We start from the raw sequence: 25,056 nt of genomic DNA, 5'->3' as shown, positions 1-25,056 counted from the left end.
TATAATGTTATAGGGAACATCTAGAAATATTAATTATGCCTAATCCTTGCCCTGGAAATGTATATTTTGTCTTGAGTTATTCAAGAAGTGAGGTCACTCCTGTGCTGCTCACATTTATCCTTGCTGGTATATGAAATCCTGCAGAGCCAAGATCTTCATGCTTCTGATCCATTCATTCTGTAAATGTGGGATTCATCCACCTCTTTTACTGTTTCTTGAGTATTTACCCACCAATCATCAGCTCACCTGTCATCAATGCACCAGTTACTCAGTTGGGATGACCACCCGTTGAATAAAGACACAGTGGGGGTTATATACTAAAACTAGAACGTGCAAAATATGGTGCATAAAAATCAATCAGCTTCCAGGTTTTATTGCTTAAGCTTAATTGAACAAGCTGAATTTAGAAGCTGATTGGCCACCATGAACAGCTGCAGCAGATTCTAAGTGCCCCAGTTTTAGTAAATTCACCCCAGTGTGGAACAAGGAATGGCAAGTCAGCAATGGGGAAAAGACTGGCTACAGAAAACCTACAGGCAGTACTTTTTACTAGTCCCGTCCCTTGCCCTCCACGTGCCTTTTGAAGCACAGTTCAGGACCTTGTTAGGGGCCCATTTACACCAATATATGCATATTTACCCATGTTTTTCATGCATTTGATGCACATTTTATGCTCATTTACATGCAGTTGATGCATGTTTTTCCAACCGCATTTGTCCAATGAGCTGACTCCCTTCTTCTTTCTTTCGGCAAGTGGACTGTAATGCATTGTTGCACGTTTGCGGTGTGGAAAATGAAGAATACTGTACTTTTTTCACTGCATTGCACTGTAATGGTGTGAACTATACCCATAGGATAACCTGGATTTTGGACTGTCTATGCAGTTGGTATTCAGTAAAAAAAATGCATCCAATTGCATCTGGTATGAATGGCCCCAAATAATTTTGGGCCGGTTCACGCCATGCCCACACATGAATCACATAGGAATGTGCTGTGCATTCCTGTGTGATTCAAACAGTATGCAAAACGCACTCCCACTGTGATCTGCAATGGGTGTGAATACAAACGTAATAATGTCTCAAATACAGGTCGCAAACGAAGTGCGTTTACCTGCATTTGCCCACACCAGATGGCATGGTACTTTTGTACCAAGCAATCTGGTTGCAGTGTGTTTTAAAAAGTAGTGAATGCACTACTTTTGGCGTGGTGCAATTTCAAAATGAATGGGCTGAAATCGCACCACACAGAACCGCATATGAATTGCACAGGAATGCGCAGAGCGTTCCAGTGCAATTCATGTGCAGTATGATGTAATACGGCCCTTAATACTGAATTGGAACCATGCAGTGCATTCACATGTCTGCAAAAACATCTTATAGATTATTATAGGATACCTTATATATGATATTATAAGCTAACAGAATGTAAAAATCTAGGAGTAATGGGGTTAATGTATATAGGGAGCATATTATTCACTTACCTAAGTGAAGTTGTGTTCAGTCATCCAATCCTGTTCAAAGGAAATCCTTATTTTGTTGTTCATTTCTCTTACATGGTCGGTTGTTCAAAGAGAACAAAGGTTCACTTACTTAAGCAAAAATTATACTCTGAGAGAAAATCACCCTCAATGACTATGCAGCTACTGGTTAAGTTTCTAGATAAATCATATATATAAAGTGCAGCGCTGTGATATATATCAACGAATAAAAGTTCATGTAATCTTCATAAACAAATGAGGAATATGGAGTGAAAATCTTCCTTATGCAAAATAGGTGACTGGAACCATATAGAAGAAATGCGCACTCACTGACCGTGCATTAAAAATGCGCATGTATATATACAAAATAGGTGACTGGAACCCTATAGAAGAAACCAGCAATCCAGGTAACACTGTTCAACAGGTAAAAAGTTTTGGGCATAAAATTAGCTAATCTTACATAATTTTGGGGTGCTGAAAACGAAAATGACCCTAAAAAATGTTGATTGGCTCTAGTTTCCGTGATATATTCACCCATCTAATGACGTAAGCCATTCAAAATTATGATGCAACTTCAGCTGCATATTGCGCAATTGATACTGGTGACCAATAGAAAATTGTATGTATACTGAGATGATGCAATATTAGCCTTTAATTGCATCACTTCACTGCATAAAAGCTGCAGTATCTGTAGCTGATTGTAGTTCGACAGCGTCTTTACATTTCGTTTTATGCTTATATAGGCTACTCAGTAATGCCTCGAACTTGTGTGAATAAAGCAGATAATTTCTGCTATATCTGCGGTGAAATAACTTTTATCTCACAAAAAAGGAGGATAACAGGAATGATTAAGAAAGCCTACAACTTGTATTTTGGCTGCAAGATAGGAGACCAGGACAAGAGCTGGGCACCACATATATGCTCCAATTCTTGTGGGACGGCACTGGAGCAATGGTTGAATGGAAAAAAGGCATCTATGCCTTTCGCTGTGCCAATGATTTGGAGAGAGCCAACAGATCATGTTAGTAATTGTTACTTTTGTATGGTGCCTCCAATTGTAAAAGGGCTAAATAAGAAGAAAAAGTTATCTGTGCACTATCCAAATATTCCATCGGCAATACGTCCAGTTCCTCATGGAGAGGGGCTACCAATTCCTAAAGCACCAGAATCCTTCGTGGTTGAGTCAAGTGACGAAGAACCTGAAGCGTGTAGTCACGTGCAGTTGTAAGAGATAGCCCTTTCCTCGAATACAAGAGAAAAGCCAAGAGAAGCAAAACCGACACAAACTGAAGACAAAACTAGTGAGAATCCTAAGTATTAAAATGATTCAACTTAGCTTATGGCTATAATTTTTCTTGGTAATCCTATGCAATATATTATGCCATTTAGGCTTTGTTATGTAGTCAATATCACTTGCTTTATATTTGTGGAAAGACATCTATCTATATAATTATTGTGCATTATGTAGTCATTACGCCTATAGTAGAAAACTTTCCGTTTACAGAAAAACTAGAGCCAATTGACAAATTTCATTGTTATATTTGAACTCAGAATGTGAAATTCATTAAGAAATGGATTTTTTTGTTTCCAAAACTGGCAAAAAATAAAAATTTGTTGAACAGTGTAATCAGCCATGCACACGGTACATCCCTCATAGGTGGATCATCAGCCTTGGGTGCAGTGGTATGCAGCAGGATTAAAAACAGTAAATGGGCAGCTTAGGTGAATGAGCTCCCTCTTCTGGATGCAAAATACACTGTGGACCAGCTGCTGTGGATCTGAAACCCTCAGAAAGGGGGTCAAAAACAAAAGAGGGGGTGCCAATAGTGTAGTAGGTAAAAGCTGATTTATTGGTCATAAAAAGTAAAATCATGGGTACAAGTACAACAATGAATTGCCAGCATTATGTGGAAAATAGAAAAAATTGCACTGACCCAGCCAGAAAAATGGCCGCCGGACCTCCTCGTGGTCACGGCGGTGTAAATGTCACACGTGCTGTCGGCTCCTCCTGAGGCCTTTCGTGCTACGGCACTTCATCAGAGGGGAGCACTGCATCCAAAAGAGGGAGCTCATTCACCTAAGCTGCCCATTTACTGGTTTTAATCCTGCTGCATACCACTGCACCCAAGGCTTATGATCCACCTATGAGGGATGTACCGTGTGCATGGCTGATTACCTGGATTGCTGGTTTCTTCTATACGGTTCCAGTCACCTATTTTGCATAAGGAAGATTTTCACTCCATATTCCTCATTTGTTTATGAAGATTACATGAACTTTTATTCATTGATATATATCACAGCGCTGCACTTTATATATATGATTTATGATACAAGGTTTTGGTGATTCCTTTGAGTGTTCTAGCAGCTGATTACATGAGCGCTCGCTTTATATCTATATATTTCTGTAAGTTTCTAGATAGCTAATGACATTGAGGATTTATACAAGCTTACAATGCATAAAAGCATTCTATTCTATTCTATTCATATTTGTAATGTGTTAAGTTTGAAACGTAATGAATTTCATTATGAAACACATCTGATGCGATTGTTTCCTATACCTGAGCTTTTACACTGCAGTTCTCTAAATGGGTACTACTGTTACTTAAAGTCAGGGAAGAAAAGCTCCTTTTCACTATCCTGGGAATGTTCTTGTGACAAAAAAACAGCCCCTTGCTACCTGGAAACATGATATTAGATGTTGAGGAATGAAGATACCCACAGTCTTTCATACGAATAGACAAAAAACGCGATTTTTTTTATTTTTTACTTTTTTATTTTTTAACTGTATGCTGTCTTCTTTTGGAAAAGTAATTCTTTCTTGGTTTACATTTCCAAGTAAATTAGCCTAAACAATAAAATTAAGGTGATATTTGATGCTACATTTGACAAATGGTAGTTGAAGACAAAATACTCTTTTGAATGAATGACATCTATTTTGGAGAAATTACTCCACTCATCCCTAAAAAAGTTGTGTGCAAACACTGAAGTGTATTTTGCATTTGAAACTTCTCTGTTTTCCATTGTTTTAAAAAACATCCATCTGTCTACAGCGAATCCCATTCTACTATCCATTATTAATACCCCTTATTCAATTAACCCACACTCATTAAATTCTGTCTAGTGTCATCTTTCCAAGCTGTATTTACAGTCAAATGACATGGAGTTGAGAGAGCAGTAGAAATCATATATGTGAAAATAATCCAGCTAGAAGAAGCATACTGTAAATAAATGACAAACACATTTTGGACAAAACCTTTTTAGCACCCAAGAGAGATCTGCCAAGAGTTTCTGATGAAGTATGTAGTACTTTACAGATATCTCAATCACCAATCATTCGAATTTAACTACAAAATAAAATAGGTTATCTAAAAGCTACAAATACTTTTGGACAAGGCATGTGGTTACTCTGGGTCTGTTTATACAATTTTCATAGGTGGAGCTCAGTATTTACAAGCACAACAAAATGCAAGGATAGATTTACAAATAGGTAAAGTTGAGAGGTGTATATAGACAGCAGAGGCAAATAGGCATTTTTCTCCCTGAATAGTTTTCAGCCACATGTTTTTTCCCATTGCTAGTAAAAATATAGTCATCTCATTTACACATCTGGGGTGGATTTACTAAATGCAAATTTTACCCCAAGGATTAGTGATCGTGATGAAATTTCACTTTTAAAAGGAATGCAAGGAAAACTGAAAAACAGCATTTTTGCTTGCACCTAATTGGATAATGGAAGTCAGCAGAGCTTCACTATGTTCACTAAACTCTGGGAAAATTCCTGTATGACAGCTGTCACACATGCAGCCTTTCTAAAAGCAGATTTCTCTACCACTTTGTCTGAACTCCTTAGAAAACTTTCAACAGTCTTGGAAATCCAGGAATCGAAAAAAATATGCTCCCTCTTTTCATGAAACAGAGTTGGAACCTCCTAACCTGTTTGAGGATGAAATGGAGGAAATGATGAGGATGCAGATATTGTAGTAGAAGCTGCAGAGGATTCTCCAAGCCCTGGATTTTTTAAGCCACAAGCTATGGCTTCTTGACAAATGCTCTCCACTGTGACACATTAATTGATGTGGTGCAAACTAGTCTTTGCTTACCAGAACCTGATTCTCCACAGCTAAAACAATACTTATGGACACTAAGTTGCTGGCAAAAATAAGACTTTTTATCCTACAGAAAAGGATTTAAAAAATGGTCTGTTTCATCAGGAGATACTGCCATTTCAGTCCTCAATAAACACTCTACAGTTCCTTTTTTAGAATGTCGCCTCTTTTAAGGATTCTGCTGATAGGCTTCCTTTGCCCTTGTAGGCTCAGTTGTGCATCTGGAAATTGCTGCTATATCTATTTACCAGACTATTTCTAACTGGGCAAGACAAATGAATAGAGAACAAACACCTGTCTTTGATTACCCTATATTTTTTAGAACAATTGCAGATAATGTCCTTAGCCCTATTGGTTTGAAAGAAAATTGCTTGATCTCTCCATCAACATAGACAGTGTTGATGGTGGAATCCCCTCTGCAGAGCCATTGTATTCTCCCTGCAGGGAGGAGAGGGGGTTAAGTGGCAAGAGCGGGAACCATCCCCGCTGGGAGAACACAGTGATTATTGCTAGTGGCTATAGCCACTGGCAGTAATCGCATGAAAAATCTAACAGACTGGTTGTACCCAAGTTGTACAACATTGATTTGGGTACAATCAGCCTGCCCATATATGATTTGATTTTGAACAATTTATTGCTGGCTTAAAAGGTGTCTTATCTGTGAATGTGTATTTGGGGAATGGTTTGATAAAATCATCAAGGAAGTCGCTGAGTTAAAAGATGCCTTGTCACACAAGAAAAAGCCTAAGGTAGGTCATACATTTAAAATTTTTTTAATCTTTGTTCAACCAGCAGGTTTGAGGAGAATGGGAGAATTCTTTCCACTGTAGTATTGTATTCTGACATCAGGGAGCCTTCCAGGCCATCAGAATACAATGATCAGTGTTTCTGGGCAAAATCTGACAGGCTGGTTGTACACAAGTCGATCGATACTTGTGTACAACCAACCTGCGCACACATGGATAGAAATTCATCTGGTCTCTGCTTAACTGTCTGAATTTTGATCTGTGTATGGCTGCACTTAAGTCTCTTACTCTTAAGGCTACTACCTCTACTCAGCCAAAGGGATCTTTTTGTTCCATGTGTCAATCTTGAAACCAAGGCTTAATATTTTCATTTGTTGCAAGCCTTGGACCCTTAAATCCACCAAGCCTGCTCAGAATCCCCCTTACAATGAAGGTGCACCCTGGCTCCCTGGAGTAGGGACATCTATTGCCATTTGCACTAATCTGGAACTGAGATGTCCTGGACCTCTGGGTCCAAGCTGTCATTTCAAATGGGTTCAGAATAGAATTTCTAACTCTGCCCTCTTCAAATTTCCAGTGTCAGCTCAAAAACAAGTAGATTTACTGGCAGCTTTTTGCCAACTTCAGTGACAGGGAGAAGTTGAATCAGTTTCTTCAGTAAACAGGTTCTGAGTTTTTTTATTCAATTCTAGTCACGGTCCCTAAAAAAAGAGGGGCATCCACCCCCCAATGGACCTAAAATCTCTAAATAGATTTCTTTGTGTACCTTTATGTGCTTCTCCCAGACAAGAGAATTTTGGTATCAGTAGACATACAGAACGTCTATTATACATTCCCATCTTCCTTTTACATCAACACATACTGTCCTTTGCTGTGGGAGACCAACACTTCCAATTTGTAGCACTAGCATTTAGGCTCTTCTCTGCACTTCAAGTGTTTAACAAAAGTGCTTGCTCCACTTTTGCTCTTCTGTGGACTCAGGGCATTCATGTAACAGGATGTTTGTAATACCTTCTGCTGAAACTGCCCAGTTTCACTTGAGGTCAAATCAACTCAACATTCTCACCATTCACTCTCTGAATTACCCAATGCGTTTATCCAGCCAAACACAAATCTACCAAGTATGACAGATCTCCAGTTCTGCCCTGGAGTCCAGAAAGTCATTCCTTCACATACCCTGGAAGGTGGTAACAATGGAAGCCAGCCTTACAGGCTGGAGGGGGAAGTTTACAATTACCTAACTGTCTAGGGCAGTGGTGGGCAACCTTTTTTTTCAACTGAGCCAAATCTCGCCAAAACCACGATTGAAATTTATTTTGAGAGCCACATTTTTAAAACTGAAAATACATAGGATGGTACACTGTTTTTAGTTTCAATAAGTTTTTATAGTAATTCATCCCCCATATAGTAATTCATCCCCCATAGTAATTCATCCCCCATATAGTAATTCATCCCCCATAGTAATTCATCCCCCATATAGTAATTCATCCCCCATAGTAATTCATCCCCCATAGTAATTCATCCCCCATATAGTAATTCATCCCCCATAGTAATTCATCCCCCATATAGTAATTCATCCCCCATAGTAATTCATCCCCCATATAGTAATTAATCCCCCATATAGTAATTCATCCCCCATAGTAATTCATCCCCCATATAGTAATTCATCCCCCATATAGTAATTCATCCCCCATAGTAATTCATCCCCCCTATAGTAATTCATCCCCCATAGTAATTCATCCCCCATATAGTAATTCATCCCTCATAGTAATTCATCCCCCCTATAGTAATTCATCCCCCATATTAATTCATCCCTCATATAGTAGTAGTAAGTAAGTAGCAAGTAGTAAGCCAAGTCCCCCCTGTGTCAATTCACTTACCTTTGCTCCGCGCGTTCCTCTCGCCGTGTTCCTGCGCCGTTCCGGTCTTCAGGGCGGACTGTGAGAGGAGCCTAGCTCCTCTCACGTTCGTCACGCTGCCCCGCCTACACACATCCTGACAGCCAATCACTGGCTATCAGGATGTGAGTGGTAGCGAGACTGGCCAATCATTGCATTTGAGCGCGCTTCCCTGGCTGTTTTTTTTTGGATCACGCTGCAGAGTCCCTGCCACCCGAGAGGAGGGAGGGGAGCGGGCGCGCGGCACACAAGAGCCGCATTAAAGCGTGTAAAGAGCCGCATGTGGCTCGCAAGCCGCGGCTTGCCGACCACTGGTCTAGGGGACCTGGTCCTCAGAGAAGTCAAGAATCCTCATCAAAATTCTGGAATAAAATTAATCAAATTAACTCTACAACACTGAACCTCCCTTATGCAAGGTCACTCACTCAGGGTGAAATTGGACAATGCCACAGCAGTGGCCTACATAAACCATCAGGGGGATATCAGAAGTAAAGCTGCCCAGAGGCCGCGTTTACACTTGAGGTTGAAGGGTGGTATAAACGCCACATTGAGCCACATTTTTACCACCCCTCCTGGCCGTAAGCTTCAAAGCAGTGGACACAATGCTTTGCATTGCAGCAAAAAATATCCTCCCTAGGCACTTACTATTGCTTGTATCCTGTCCACAGTCTCTGGCCATCTTTTGTATCATGTATACTGTCACTGACCATCTCTTGTATCATGTCGGCAAACTCTGACCATCTCTTGTATCATATATGCAGTCTCTGACCATCTCTTGTATTTTTTCTAGAGTCTCTGACCAGCCCTTGTATTAAATCCACAATCTCTGACCATCCCTGTATCTTGTCAGCACTCTCTGAAAATGTTCTGTGACATTCCATTAGTCTTTTACTATATCCTTTTGTGTGACACTGAATATTCATTGAATTTTTTGTGCAGCACTTTGGTGATGCCTGGGGGCCGAACTTGAGGCCCACCATATCCAAAAAGTTGACCAGCACTGATCTACTCTAAAAATCAACAGGTAAACAAAAAAAACTGTTTTGTTAATGCGAGTGACAGACTGAAACATATACTGTATGTCATTTTGTATTTTACCCATAGTTCTATGCTATGTTTTAAGAATTATGGAAAGAATACAAACTATGATAAAAATTGATAAAAATAGGCATGAATAGGACATAGCCTTTTAGCGTGAATTTATTTATAGTGTTTCCTAAAAACAAATTGATAACATTAACCCTGTGGTTTCCATTTAAATTACATGTCAAATTTTCCTTGACGTTGAATTATGGATTGTTTTTTTATTTCTTTATGGTTAACAGACCTCACTGTATATTTCTGTGCATGTAATGGAGAAGATACGAATCTGGAGGGCCTTTGATACAGAAAAAGGTAACAATATGTGTTTAAAACATAATTACCAAGTAGACATGACTGTCTCAGGGGAATGTGAAATGAGGAAGCCGGAGTGTGAAAAAGATTCTTTGCAATGTGCAGACAGAAAGATGAGTAATGAGAATCCTAATGCACTATGACAGCACTTGCATATTAATCCCAATGGGTGAGCCATATTTTAAGATACTCTTACTATAACACACAAATGACTTACTTTACCCACAGTCATGCTATTGAGCAAATCATCAAGTTCATTTGACATCGCAGATAGACCAGAAATGGCTTTGTTTAAATCTTGCAGGCTCATGCGAATGGTAGAGGTCAAGCGGTTAAATCTCAATAACTCGTGAACCAGCACTGTGTTCATAGATTCTGTGTACTGAGTGGGATAAAGTCTCTGGAAGAAAGAAAAAGCCAATTGTACTTTAGAAAGGTGCAGCAAAGGTCTTACAGATGCTCAAAACTTTTCATTTACAAAGCAGAAACAGCAATTTGTATTGCTAATCAATATAGTCTAGCTGATGTGAGATACTGCTTTGTTTTATTTTTTCTGTTAATAAAAATACATAAATCCCACAACTTAAATTTTTTCATGTGATATTTTATTTATTTAAATTGTACCTATAAGCAAAATAAAACAATGATATACAGTAAATTGCCCCATTTACACGGGCCAGGTCCATTTTTCTGTTTACTGATCCCCTGCTGAGCTGAATGGAGCGGGTGGATAACAAGTCTGTGCCTGCTCCGCTTTACACCCAACCGCTCTCTAACTCCACCCAGACGGAGGGGAACAGATCCCCTTCTGTTAGTTTTAAGCAGATTAGATTAGAGGTAGACGGGCATAAACAGACACAAGTCCATTTACATTTGCCACTCCATAAAGGAGAGTGGAGGGTCCGATCGGGTCTGACTGAAAAACAGACAGGCGGACCCGATCAAACCCCTTGTGTGAAAGGGACCTATGATGCAGTTCATCAATGGCATTAACACAAGGTTTGAAAGGGAAACCCTAACTCATGGGGTTTCAGTAAAATTTTGACTGCTGAAGATGAATTGAAAGTAGAGGTATATATTATACAATCATGTAGGAAGAGCTGCATGCAGGGAGAGCAACACAATACACAATAAACAGCCTGTGTGAACAACTATTGTCACCTCAACAATGTCCTTCAAAGACATGAATGACACTTCAAAAGTATAATGTACAGTTAGGTTTCCACCCATCCTAGGACATATAAATTGTATTAGAGGCCCCAGCTATTCAGAACAAATTCAAATCCAATACCCTGTATTGAGCTGCTCTCCTTGCATGTTATATAATAAACACTACTTTTCACCTGGGCTTCGTGGTCAAAATGTTATAGAGCCCCCATGAGTTTGCGGTTTTCCATCATTTTAATACTTGTTCATCCTGCTAGTAGATGCATTTTTTTTCTCTTTTTGTAATAAGCCATACTGTTCAGCAAAATTAGCAGTTACAATTACAAAAAGTTCCAGTCTCAGGTTCAAAATTGTCTGAGCAGCAACCAAACAACCAGCAGGGGTAACTGACTGCAATGATATTTATGAAAGCAAAGGATGGCCACCGTCTGGCAGCTTTGGAAGTGGGTGGTCACCCTAGTAAGGAAGATAAATCAGAAACAGAACCAATAGGTATTTATAAAAAAGTTACTTACTGTACATCAATTTATAAGGTATGCAAAACATACACAATCTTAGTATTTGGTTTTACACAAAAATAAGCTAATATGTGTTTTCATCATGTAGGCATTTTAATATATACCTATATTGCCAAACAAGTATTGGGATATCCCTCCAAATCATTGGATTCAGGTGTTCACATCACCTCCATGACCACAGGTGTATAAAATCAAGCACCTAGGTGACTCGACAAGGTTGCCCGGTCCCCATTACTGTATGCACTCGCGGCAGAATCCTTAGTCATTTCGCTCAGACTGCATCCCGATACTAGGGGCATCTGGATGGGCTCCCTAGTGGAAGCCATAGGAATGTACGCTGATAATATGATACTCTACCTGGAGGATACATGCCCCTCTTTATAGGCCGCTTTACTTTTAATGTTAATGCCTGACCTCACAAATGCGCTCCTGGAGAAATGGTCAAAAATTCCCATAGACACACTCCTAAACCTTATGGACAGCCTTCCCAGAAGAGTTGAAGCTGTTATAGCTGCAAAGGGTGGGCCTACTCAATATTGAACCCTACGGACTAAGACTGGAATGTCATTAAAGTTCACGTGCGTGTAAAGGCAGGCGTCCCAATACTTTTGGCAATATAGTGTGTGTATATGTATATAAATATTGTGATGATATTACAGTTATTTCATAGAGACTGGGCAATCATTGCACCCAATATTCCTTCTACAAATTGCTGTAGTAAAAATCCAGGCTGCATGATGGGTGTTTGCCAGAAGAAAAGTGAGTGGAAAACTTTGTTATAGCGATGCAACATCATTTTACATGCTACCAGCTACCATCCGGAAAGTTTAAAACAGGGTATACCCATCGGCCAATTTCAGAGAATTAAAAGGAATTGTACTGATGACGCCCAATATAGAGCTGAATCTATTCAGCTTTATAAAAGGTTTAGGGAAAAGGGGTATTCACATAGAACTTTGAGAAGAGCCAAACGAAGAGCCTCTTATAAACCAAGAGATGAATTAATTAATAAATCCAAATCCAAATCTGGGAAGGAATCTTCAAATCAACCAGTAAGGTTTATAACTAAATTTGGACAACAATGGAGGGAAGTTAAGAGGGCTCTGGATTCACATTGGCATTTATTAACTAAAAACTCAGGAATAGCACAAATTGTAGGTGAAAGTCCACATATGGTAGCAAAAAGAGCCCAGAATCTGAATGATTTTCTAGTACAGTCAGAATTTCAAAGAGTCCCCCAAACAAATTGGTTAACTAGGCAAACTCGTATAACTGGCATGTTTCCGTGTGGCCATTGCCAAATTTGTCCATATGTACATAAGACCAATCAGTTTTTTAATACAGATGAATCCCAGGTATTTCAAATAATAAACTTTATTAACTGTTCTAGTAATAAAGTAATATATATGATAGAATGTCCATGTAAAAAAAAAAAAAAATATATATATATATAGGGAAAACCAAAAGAACCCTTAGAACTATGATTGGTGAACATCTGAGAGATATTAAAAATAAGAACAGGAATAGGAATGAAAGAGAGAAGGAAAACCCGCTAGCCCAACATTTTAAGGAGGTACATGGAGGAAGGATTGTTAGTCTGAAAGTTAAGGGAATTTTCCTGTTAAATATTTCAGCTAGATGGGGCGACTTTGATAAAGTTCTCCTCCAAAAAGACAAATTTTGGATATATACTCTTAACTTTAAGATTTTCTTGAATTAAATAAAAGAATTAAACTTCTTTGGTGAGGCTATGTCCACACTGCCATCTGAGTCTAAAGAATCATATTCCTCTCTTTTTTAAGATGAATTCTTTTTTTGAATAAGACTTTTCTTGTAATGTCACCATTTAGTATATGTTTTTCTATGTGATTTTGGATTTTAATGTAGTAATAGTTTTTCAACACAATAGGGCGACATAAACAACTTTGTATGCAATTAGGGCAATTAGGGCAATATAAGGCAATGGAAGAGAAGTCCCCTCCCAGTTCTGACGAAGTCTGCGGTGATTGGCGGACGAAACGCGTCAACGTGATGACATCATTACGCTAGGCGTCTTCATAGGGTGCGGTGCCCACAAGGAGAGAAGAAGCAGTTTGTTTCAGCTCCATATTGGAAAGGCATGAGGCATTAAAGATCATGATGAGGCTATCATCCTAAGCAGCCCGCACATGGCGACTTAGAGCCACAGCTCACTTCCACCGGAGGTAAGTTATTAGCTTGTTTGGCTTAGATAGCCTCTATTGCTATTTATTTACGGGGAGCATACTTCACATATTGGGAACTATGTGCCCATTAGCCCTGTTTTTCATTATTGGAAACACAAAGACCTGATCTAATTTCAAGTGAGGTGAAGTCTCCTTGATCCTACTTATGGTAATATATTTTTAACCTTATATTTATTCTATTCAGGTATTTTGCTTGATATTCACGATCTATGTTTATACATTCTCAGAATCACTTGCTATTGTGGATTCATTTCCACTTGGGGTGGTCACCCAGGAAGGCCCTGCATTCATCATTTTTTCATGATGGTCAAGCTCATAAGAAGGTAATGGAACTATTAGCTTACTATTTTGTTTGGCTGCCTTGTTCTAGTACATGACTTGTGCATACATTACTCTTTTTATGTTTCCACTACTATGATCCTTCTTTGGTTTCCATTATAGGAAGTTATTCTGCTTATTGTGGTGCTTAACAAAGAATATCTTAGAAGAATGCTCTCCCTATCCAGATACAATGTGGAAACATATGGAAATTTATGATCACGTAACTAGGAAACTTCATTGCCTTATGTGGATTCCTGCTTGCCGATAATTATCCAGATTTGAAGACGCCGAATGCTTTTAATTTTGTAATTTTATCATGATTTGTTCACCCTGTCCATGTCCAACCTCTTTATGATCCATGGGATCAAATAAAATATTTTTGTAGCTGTTGAATGCAGTTATATTACTCCGCTTGGATTTTCAATTAACCACTTCTTGTAGGCAGTGTTGCCCTTGTCATACTGCCATTTTTTCTATTATGTACTTTGGGTTTATAAATCCACATTTATACTATAAGTGAGACGGACATATTACTTTGACACGGATATACGTGTCATATCAGGTGGCTCTTTTCTTTTTGTTTGGAACATCAATTAAAACAATTAAATTGACCCTTGCTATTCCTTATGCTATCCCATTCTTCAAAACCTTCCTTACCTGTTACTTTAGACCAGTGTTTCTCAACTCCAGTCCTCATGGACCCCCAACAGGTCATGTTTTCAGGATTTCCCTCAGATGAAACAGCTGTGGTAATTACTAAGGCAGTGAAACTGATCAAATCACCTGTGCAAAATAATGGAAATCCTGAAAACATGACCCGTTGGGGGTCCATGAGGACTGGAGTTGAGAAACACTGCTTTAGACCATTGTTAGCTCTTTTTTTTGTTCCCTGTATCATGCTATAGCTCTCCTAAAATCCCTAGATAGCAGCTGTTAAAACTCTGCGTTATTATTTACTTGACTTCTGAAGTCAGATCTGCAGTCGCTATTCTATATTTAGCATGCCTGGATACAGTGACATTATCCATCTTTTCTTGATTGACTAGATTATTTTTTAATAAAGAGTTAAAACTTAAATAATTACAGGTAATATTTGATAGGATAACACAAGGGATAGCATGGGTCAATGTAAAGTGGGGAGAAGTTTTAAAGATTGTTTTTACTACATTTAACAGAGTGACAATGCTGTTCATGCTGCAGTGAAATCACACAGCAACACTGTCACACTGTGGACAGTGTAATTTTAGTAGAACATGTAATTTTAAAATGGACTTCAAGCAAACAAAAAACAAAGCTGCCTCTTGATCCAGCGATGTGCACTGGAGTGTTGGCTATCCTGGGACTCCCTCTTCTCAATCACAGCCAGTGAACCAATCAGAAGAGAGAGGGGGTGGGCCAAGCCATGTTTCCATGTGTAAATGGACACACGGAGCAGTGGGTGCCCCCCTATAGCAAGCTGCTTGCTGTGGGGGCACCCACAGGGGGGATTTGTCAGGAGAACCTGCGGGGGACCAAAGAAGAGGAGGATCAGGGCTGTTCTGTGCAAAACCACTGCAGAGAGCAGGTAAGAAGAAACATGTTTGTTATTTTTTTTGTTCAGCTTTTAGAAACACTTAAAGTATCTGCTCCAATTAGATGCCATATCAGTATTAAATAATGAGACCTGAATGCATGATGTTATTTCTTAGGTTTACAGTTTTACAATTTTTATGCCAACTGGCTGATCCTAGAGATTAAAATTGTATGGACAGTGCATTGGCATGTAGAGGATGAAACATTGTTTTCTATATAACATTAAAATCCCATAAAATCTATATTTAGGCCACATTCCAAAGCAGCCTTGATGCATCCTGTGTACCACTATTTCTTTCTGTGGTGCCCATGAAAGCCCTGGCTGAATTGAGACCTTAACAATGTCCCTGTACATAGCATCAGTTAAATTTTAGAGAACACACACAGAAACCTTTAAATATATCATATTAATGACTGAAAATCTGACAAGTCACTGAAAATAATATTTCTATATAACAATGTTTCATACACATATTCCAAGAAACACATAATGGGTACCTTGACTTCCTCTACATTAAAATCCTCTGGTATTTTTGACAGAATGTCATCTATAAGTTCGTGGACGACTTCAGATGTTGATTTTCCTCCTCCACTTGTCTAGACAGTAGACAGATGACATTACAAAGTTATATAAAGATAGCACTTTGTAATAGACTCAGTCAAAATAAAGTGGTTAAGAATCACATATTTTACAGTTCCTCAATTCCAAGGATTTGACTTTCTACAGTTAAAAATAAAGTAAGATTTTTAAGGAACAGTTCTGTCTCCTTTATTTGCAATAACAGCAGTGGAACCCCCACTATCTTTAAAATACATTCTTCCTTGGGTTGTGAAAAAAATTTAACAGGGGCATAACTGTGCAATGAAAGCAAAGACGCAAGTTTACTTAACTGGAGCTTTTGCAGCTGCATTGAAATTTGTTCTTTGGTGTAATTCAAAATAATGCTCAAGAGTATCACGATGTTATCATTTGAACATTCAATTCAGAGATAGCACGGATAGAGACAAACGTGTTTAAATTTAGCACGTTTTTAAGGGTGACTTAAAAATGATGCATACATACATTAAAATGAGTTCAACATTCAGTCAAAGGCTATTACATTTTAACATTTAAAAGGAACATTTTTTGCTATCAGGCATTTTTTTCCATTTAAAATGTGTGACATGGGTCACCATCAGATGCTGCAGATGCAATGATAAGTCTGGAAGAATAGCCTTATCTAAGCCTTACAATATAACATCTTGTAGTATGCTTTATACTTGAGTAAAGGTTTGTGCCCCCTTTTTTTCACATTTTACCTATCACTTAGATTAGCCAAATTTGTATGATTTTATGCCCACCATACCTACTGTAAATGTGGCATAGAAAGAGACACTCATAGGGTTGCAGTAACTAAATATGTTAGCATCCAGAGATAGCAGGTAAGTTGCTATTGGTCACTATAGAGTAGGAACTTAGATTAAATATAATAATATTTATTCTACACCTTTGCACCCATTAGTTACAGGTCTACAAAGTACAGGTCAATATTGTCTGGAGGTCTGCTATAAAAAATCCTATAAAGGCTGCAGATTTTTTGTATACTAACTACTGCAGACTCGGATCTGTTATCAAAATACTGGAGACATAGTTACATAGTTAGTCTGCCTGAAAAAAGACAAAAGTCCATCCAGTTCAATCGTTAAAAAAAAAAGAAGAAGTTATAATCCTATACCCACAGTTGATCCAGAGGAAGGCAAAAAACCCAGCAAAGCATGATCCAATTTGCTCCTGCAGGGGAAAAAAATTCCTTCTTGATCCCCCGAGAGGAAATCGAATATTCCCTGGATCAGTTTTACCTATAAATGTTAGTATCCAGTTATATTCTGTGTATCTATGAAAGAAACCAGGCCAGAACCAACTCTTGAGGGAGTCTATTCCACATTTTCACAGCTCTCACTGTGAAGAAACCTTTCCGTGTTTGGAGATTAAATTTCTTTTAGAGCTAGTTAAGTATTTAAAAGCTAGTTATTCAATCAAAGCTATATAGTACAAGCTTTGAATAAACAAGGCAATGAGTTATTCAATTCCAGCATTCAGTTCCCAGTCTGGTCTCACAATTGTGTTATCCATGAGGGTCCTTGGTTGTTTATGGTTAAGCCTGGTACACACTAGAAGTTTTCTTTCGTTCAACTCAGTGGGCTGAATGGAAAAAAAACAAAAACTGACAGAACGCCTTACTAACATAAGCAATGTTAGTGTGGCATTCTCTCTGCCATTGTGTTCTTTCAGGGGGACTCTCCCTTCCAAAAAACACTGATCAGCACTGGCAGCCATTGGTTTTCCAGTATGCCCGTTCAACAGGAGTTGGTTGTGAGAACGGCTTCTATAGAACAGACAGCTGTACACACAGGACAAACCTCTGCTGGTTCCTGCTAAACAGGACTATTTCAGGCAGTTTGTAGCCTGTGTGTACAAAACCTAAGGTTTGAAACAACCATAGGCTGTTTTGGAAAGGTCACCTGGAAGACCTGTTCTTCAGACTCAAGTTTTACGGAAAACAGATATTTTACAAAACAAAACATTGTTTTTGAGTAGGAATCATTAATAATTAGGAATGCTACTATTTTACCACACATTTAGGAGCATTGTTTTTACTGAATTAATAGAGCATGTTCACTTTGCAAATTTAATTTTCATCTAGCTTAGTGAATGAGGTGAAGCAGAAGAAAACTCACTTGCAAAGAATACCCTGTCATACTCAAGGAAAATAAATGTCAGCAGGGTTTCACCTTATTCACTAAGCTTAGTAAAAAGTTCACTTTTCAAAGTACAAATTTACTTTACAAAATGAAAAGTCACTAGTCACAAACTAAATTTGCACTTAACCTCCTTGGCGGTATTCCCGAGTGTAGCTCGGGGTAACATTTCAGTACCAAAAGCGGTAACCCCGAGCTACACTCGGGAATACCATGCGGCACTGCTCCGGCATGTGTTCTTCACTTACCTTACCCTGCGCTCCCACGATGTGTCCCCTGCAGCGTCCCCGGCTTCTGTGTCCTGTCCCTGTGACGTCGGGACGTACGGGCGCCGCCGGCGGCGGCGGCGGGAAATTTAAAAATTTTAAAAAATGTCATTTTTTTTTTTTTTTCATTTTACACAGTAAAACATTGCTGTTTCAACCTATTTCACATACATATTGTCCCTAGTGCTTTGTCCTGCGCCCTGCCTGCATTTTTACTGTTCTTTCTGCCTGGAAACTGAGAAATGTCCATGGCGTCCAAAAAGTGTCCCTTTAGGTCAAAAGCGGTTTAGATCAGCTAGAGAACAGCGATAGTAAATCAGAACCACTTGCAGAATTGAGTGATAATGATTCGTGGGGGAAATTCGTCATCAGAAACTGAAAACGATTTTGCGACTGAGCTCAGCAATGTGCGAACTTGGCGCTCTATTTCACATTTCAGTGTTTTTGGTTTGATTATATTATTGAATTAAATTTTTTATTATTTTTATATTATTTTTATGATTATTTATTAAATTATAATTTATGATTTTGTGTTTCAAATTTTATCCTACCCGGGATGTTTACTAGACTCTTGTTCGGACAGATTTCAGTGAGTTTTTCCTAAAAATTACAGCCTACAATAAAAAAAATACATATTTCCATGCAAAAAAAAGGTACCGCTTTCAGCACCAAAAATCTGAAATAATCATACCGCCAGGGAGGTTAACTTAGTCGATGATGTAAAGCTAGGCTGCCTTCAATCATGTTCAAGCAAAGATCCATTTGTTTAAGTCTTTGCAAAACAAATTATACTTTGCAAAGTTAATTTTTTCCTCAGCCACACCTAATTCACTAAGCTTGGAGAAAATTCACTTTGCAAAGTGAACATGCTCCATTTTTTTAGTAAAGCAAATCCATTGTAAAATACTAACATATTGCAGTAGTATAAACACAAGGGTAGCAGGGAAAGAAATATAAAAACACATTTTATATATATATATATATATATATATATACACACAGTGAAGGAAATAAGTATTTGATCCCCTGCTGATTTTGAATGTTTGCTCACTCACAAAGAAAATTGAATGGTAGGTGTATTGTAACACTGAGAGACAGAATAGCAACAAAAAATTCAAAAGAAATGCATGTCTAACAAATTATGCACTGATTTGCATGTTCATGAGGGAAATAAGTATTTGATCCCCTTCACAAAACATGACTTAGTACTTGGTGGCAAATCCCTTGTTGGCAATCACAGAGGTCAGACATTTCTTGTAGTTGGCCACCAGGTTTGCACACATCTCAGGAGGGATTTTGGCCCAATCCTCTTGGCAGATCCTCTCCAAGTCATTAATGTTTGATGGCTGACGTTTGGCAACTCGAACTTTCAGCTCCCTCTACAGATTTCTATTTCCTTCACTATATATATATATATATATATATATATATATATATAGAGAGAGAGAGAGAGAGAGAGAGAGAGACCTCACACACATTTTTAAGTCGTGTGTGTGTGTGTGTGTGTCTGATGTGCAATAATAATAATAATGATTAGGTGCCACAAGCTTTATACATTTCATCAGCGCCCAAAGGAAGTAAGTACACTACTGGTGTAAAGAATCAAATACTAACTGTTCTTTCTCTTCTGCTTATTTACATATCTGCCAGTAGGTCATTGAAAAATCCAGCTTTATTTATAATCATGCATGTCTTAAGGAAAAACTTAGAATAATAAAACACAATTTTACCTGTTTAGGTAAAGTTGTTAGAATCCAGTCAAATAGTTCAGCCGTCTCCTTCTGATCTCTAGTAATATTTCCATTTACATGAAGCCCAAACACCTGCAAGATAATCATTTTTGGGATATCTCAAAAAAGTAGTAATGGACACTGCTTTCAATATTATTGATCTGATTCCGTTTTTAGGCGATTTTTATTTTACCCTGCTGATACGCAGGAAAGGATTTCCATTCGATACTCATGATTTCCACAAACATATGTGACAACCTCAATTTAAATATATTTCCCCAAGAACTTTTCATAACAGTGATACAACAATATTTTTTCTGGTGTAGATTTTCTTGTCCATGACATTCTGAGTAGGATGAGCTAAGATTACAGTAAAACCAGTTTCTGTGTCATAGACAAGGAAACCATAAAATGAAGTCAAAAGGGTTGTAGTATTAAAAATTAGCCATGGATTTACAGTATGTTATGTGGCCATGTAAAATACAAAAAAACACATTTATTGTGGAGTATTTCTGTATAAGTAATTAAATATTGACTCTTAGGGGCCAATTTATTAAAGATATGCAAAAATGTACTTCCTCAAACTGCAGAGGACTGACATTTTGCTCAAGCCTGTCACCTGTGAAATGCTAATTTTAAGAACCAGAAGGGAATGTACATGAGGCATTTGAAGGTCCACCAGCTATTTAGCGGTGAACAACATTCAAATATTGGCATAGCAAAGAAAAGCAGAAATTAATTAGGATAAACTTGATAGCTGTGTAATGTCCAAGCTAGTCTAATTTGCAGAAGTATGAATTACAATAACAAAAGTTATGGAAACCTTCAAAATTTACTCAGACATAAAAGTTCACCTTTTGTAAAAATAAAATAAGTGCACATGATTTTGCAGGTAAAAATCTGCATTTATTATTTTTTTTACAGTGCATTGCGTTACACTGCGCTGCAATGCATTGCACCTGTGATCAGTGGATGGCGGATGCAGTGGCAGGCTCCTGGCAGTTACTGAAATCCAGGCAGATCAATAAACTACAAGAGTGCTCACCAACACCCACAGAGTGTTTTTTAAAAGGTGTTTATTTATTTTGCATTTATAAAACACAAACAATAACAGAAAAAAGAGACAAATGATAAATGATAACCGGAACCCAAAACTAAAACCTAAAAGCAAGGGATCAGAAACAATTAACAAATTATTGCCAGGCCATGAGCCCTTTACAGAGAACAGTAAGAGTTACAAAAAAAAACCAGCATAACAGATCAACAATCAAAAACAGTCCAACACACAGTCAAAACACAAACACAAGACACAGCACCCACACAGTTAATTGAGAACTACAAGCCATCTGCCACAGTGGCAAACAGAATTGTACTTCATTTTTTAATTCACAGAACTCTACAAAATGAATGATGTGGCTGTATGGGGGGAGCCCTGCTCAGCCGCTCTCTTTAAAATGTGACAGCAGGTGCAGGGAGAAGATCTCAGTTTGGGGGCAATATCTATTTTTTTTATTTTGATGATTTTATTAAATTTCTGTGAATAGACAGATTTGTTTTTCCATTCCACAATTTAGGATCTGTTTCTCGTTATTTCTTGGAAATCACAACCTGATACTTGAAAGCAACAGACATGTACTGTATGTATGTTTTAATTCCAGAGATTCCTTAGCCACTTGGGGCTAAGAATATTCATGCTTCATACAAACTAGGAGGAGTACAACTGGGGAAGTCAATGGTGGAGAATAATCTGGGGGTTCTGGTAGATCACAAGCTTAATAATGGCATGCAATGCCAAGCTGCGGTTTCTAAAGCGAGCAAAATCCTCTCTTGTATGAAAAGAGGTATAGACTCCAGAGAGAGAGATATCATATTATAAATGTAAAAATCACTAGTAATACCTCATCTGGAATATGCAGTTCAATTTTAGGCAGCAATTCACAAAAAGAACATTGGGGAACTAGAGAAAGTACAGAGAAGGGCAACCAAACTGATAAGAGGCATGGAGGAGCTCAGCTATGAGGAAAGATTACAGGAACTGAATTTATTCTCTCTTGAGAAGAGGAGATTAAGAGGGGGTATGATCAACATGTATAAATACATCAGTGGTTTCTTCACAGTGAGAGCTGTGAAAACGTGGAATAAACTCCCTCAAGAATTGGTTTTGGCCAGCTCAGTGGATTCCTCTAAAAAAGGCCTGGTTTCTTTCTTGGATAGACAGAATATAACTGATTACTAACTTTTATAGTTACAGTTGATCCAGGGAATATCCAATTGCCTTTCAGGGGATCAGGAAGGAATTTTTTCCCTTACAGGAGCAAATTGGATCATGCTTTGCTGGGTTTTTTGCCTTCCTCTGCATCAACTGAATGGGAGGGTCTGGTTCATTAAATTTAGCTGATGCACTCTCTGTGGTCTGTTTCAGTGTCTGCATCCTTTTAGATGTAATTAACCCTTAGGAAGTATCTTGTCTAAAATGACATTTTTTCTGCAGGGAGGGCTTGTATCTTAGTGCAGACTTCTGGGAAAACTTCAGTGAGCCAATCACACAAGCAGGAAATTCAATTTTTGGAGGCATTCTTTACATATCACCTCCAGGTTGCCATATTGCATTGAGGTTTACAGAAAATTACAGCACTGCAGATCGAAATGGAAAGACAATATTTAATAGCATTAAATTACAATTTGGCTTTTATAGCAATTGTATATGTATTTTTGCTTTATTTTTCCATGAAAGCTGAGTTATCCTATAAGCAGTTTTCACTGAGGGTATATTCTTCCGATGTATTTTTCAAAATATACTTAGTCTGAACTGCCTATTTTAGTTTACTTACATAAATCCTTTTTGTGCTACTTGACTTTTATTCTAGCTTTATTGGCTCTTGATTTTTGTCCTCCTCTGTGACTGCAAGATTATAAATGTTATGTCATAAATCAATGTATATATGTATTCATCATGTAACCTTTTGTACTGGACTCTATTATCGTTTAAAGTTCAATTGCAGTGCAGATAAAGCCGGTAATTAAATGCAAAAAATTGTAGCATGAACATATATTTAAAAATACAGTGTGTCTACTTGCCTTTGATTAATTAGAAAAGTGAAGTAACCTTTTGACAACCCAATTCAATATTAATCTTAATTAGTGTATATAAGCGTATCACTTTTACAGCACTATTTCTATTAATAAGCTGTAATTTTCCTTGGCATCTATTAAGGCTTGTTGTGAGAGTGCATACCTCTGGATCAGCGTTGAGAGGAAGACTTTTTATATATTCCATATAGGTGTCATGGGTACCATTCTTTGGAGCAAAGTATTTTCCGCCGGGAGAAAATGTGTAATTGTCTTCAGTAATTACAGCTTCACAAAGAAATGTGTCTAGCAAGCTTAGCAGAAGCCGCCTGTCGTGCTCATCTGTGACTCTTCCTCCATAGTTGCATTCCCCAGTAAGATAAATGACAGCATCTAGAGGGGTCTGTTCATAATCATTGATGAACCTCTGCAACACATAGAAAATAGATTAGCTTTAATTAAGTAAGTCATTTTACTGTACCATCACTAGCGCCAAAATGTACTGTTTTAATTAACGTCTTCATGGCCATTTCCTAAGCTTAGTATAAATGTTTATCATCTCTTTTGCAATAAAAATGTGACTGGGGTTATGCATCATGCACATATATGTAATTGTGCAGCACAATACAGCAATAAATGTTTTGACTTAGATGTACAAAAAACTTTCCCAACTGCTTTAGACCCCACTCTTCCACTCCACCATATAATATCATATAAAATCCTGACTACCAAAGTCTGGTACTCTAGTATTGTATATGTGTGTGTATAAAAAAAGTAAAACTTTTAGTAAAAAAAAAAGCATTAATATGGGTGAAGTGCAAAACGGCGATCAATCACAGTGCATAGCAATCAGGTCCTCCCAAAAGCCATATATAGAAAAAAGAATTGCTGCACACAAAAAACTTTTGTTCTTGAAAAAATAACCAAACACAAAAAAAATGGACAAAAACATACAGCATAGTATTCAACAAACAGTTTCGGGCTATTATGTTAATGCCCTTCTTCAGATCAGAACACATATTGAAATACAAAATGCTAGTTAGATCAATATATACATACATCATAATTGGAATCAATTATATAATTAACCACAAATTGAATGCACATCAGATGAACATCTGCTAATAAAGGTGGTGGTTTAAGAATGAAAATTCTGTCAGGAAGAAATGTCCCCATATTAAAGATGTGGAATGTAGACATAAATACCTATTATAAAAAGCACATATATATAGTAATGAAAAAATATATACTGCTCAAAAAAATTATAGGAACACTTTTTAACCAGAGTATAGGATTAAGTCACTTAAACTCCTGAGATATTGATCTGGTCAATTAGGTAGCAGAGGGGGTTGTTAATTAGTTTCAGCTGCTTTGGTGTTAGTTAAATTAACAACAGGTGCACTAGATGGGCAACAATGAGACAACCCCTAAAACAGGAATGGTTTTACAGGTGGAGGCCACTGACATTTTTTCCCTACTCATCTTTTCTGACTGTTTTTCATTAGTTTTGCATTTGGCTAGGCCCAGTGTCGCTATTGGTAGCATGAGGCGATACCTGGACCCTACAGAGGTTACACAGGCAGTCCAACTCCTCCAGGATGGCACAGCAATATGTGCCATTGCCAAAAGGTTTGCTGTGTCTCCCAGCACAGTCTCTAGAGCATGGAGGAGATTCTAGGAGACAGGCAGTTACTCTAAGAGAGCTAGACTGGGTCATAGAAAGTCCTTAACCCATCAGCAGGACCAGTATCTGCTCCTTTGTGCAAGGATGAACAGGATGAGTATGCAAGCAATTCATGGAGGATGAAGGAATTGATACCACTGAAT

At 38.0% G+C, this 25,056-nt stretch overlaps 1 protein-coding gene across 1 annotated transcript in view; it reads right to left on the bottom strand.

Moving 5' to 3' along the window:
* Positions 1–25,056, bottom strand: part of LOC149471958 (dynein axonemal heavy chain 3-like) — a 710,466-nt gene that overhangs the window by 18,727 nt on the left and 666,683 nt on the right. The window contains exons 26-29 of the mRNA XM_089652692.1: positions 23,396–23,656; positions 20,161–20,253; positions 15,924–16,022; positions 9,840–10,022 (exon numbers count right to left, since the gene is read on the bottom strand). Of these exons, the coding sequence (XP_089508818.1) occupies positions 9,840–10,022; positions 15,924–16,022; positions 20,161–20,253; positions 23,396–23,656 (636 nt within the window). The remainder of the gene's footprint in view (positions 1–9,839; positions 10,023–15,923; positions 16,023–20,160; positions 20,254–23,395; positions 23,657–25,056) is intronic.

This window comes from Staurois parvus, unplaced genomic scaffold, assembly GCF_062004578.1.
Source record: "Staurois parvus isolate SC_StPar_1 unplaced genomic scaffold, SC_StPar_1.0 ptg000025l, whole genome shotgun sequence".
Lineage (NCBI taxonomy): Eukaryota > Metazoa > Chordata > Amphibia > Anura > Ranidae > Staurois > Staurois parvus.
The sequence above is the reverse complement of the archived record's forward strand: the minus strand, read 5'-3'. Positions and strand labels throughout refer to the sequence as shown.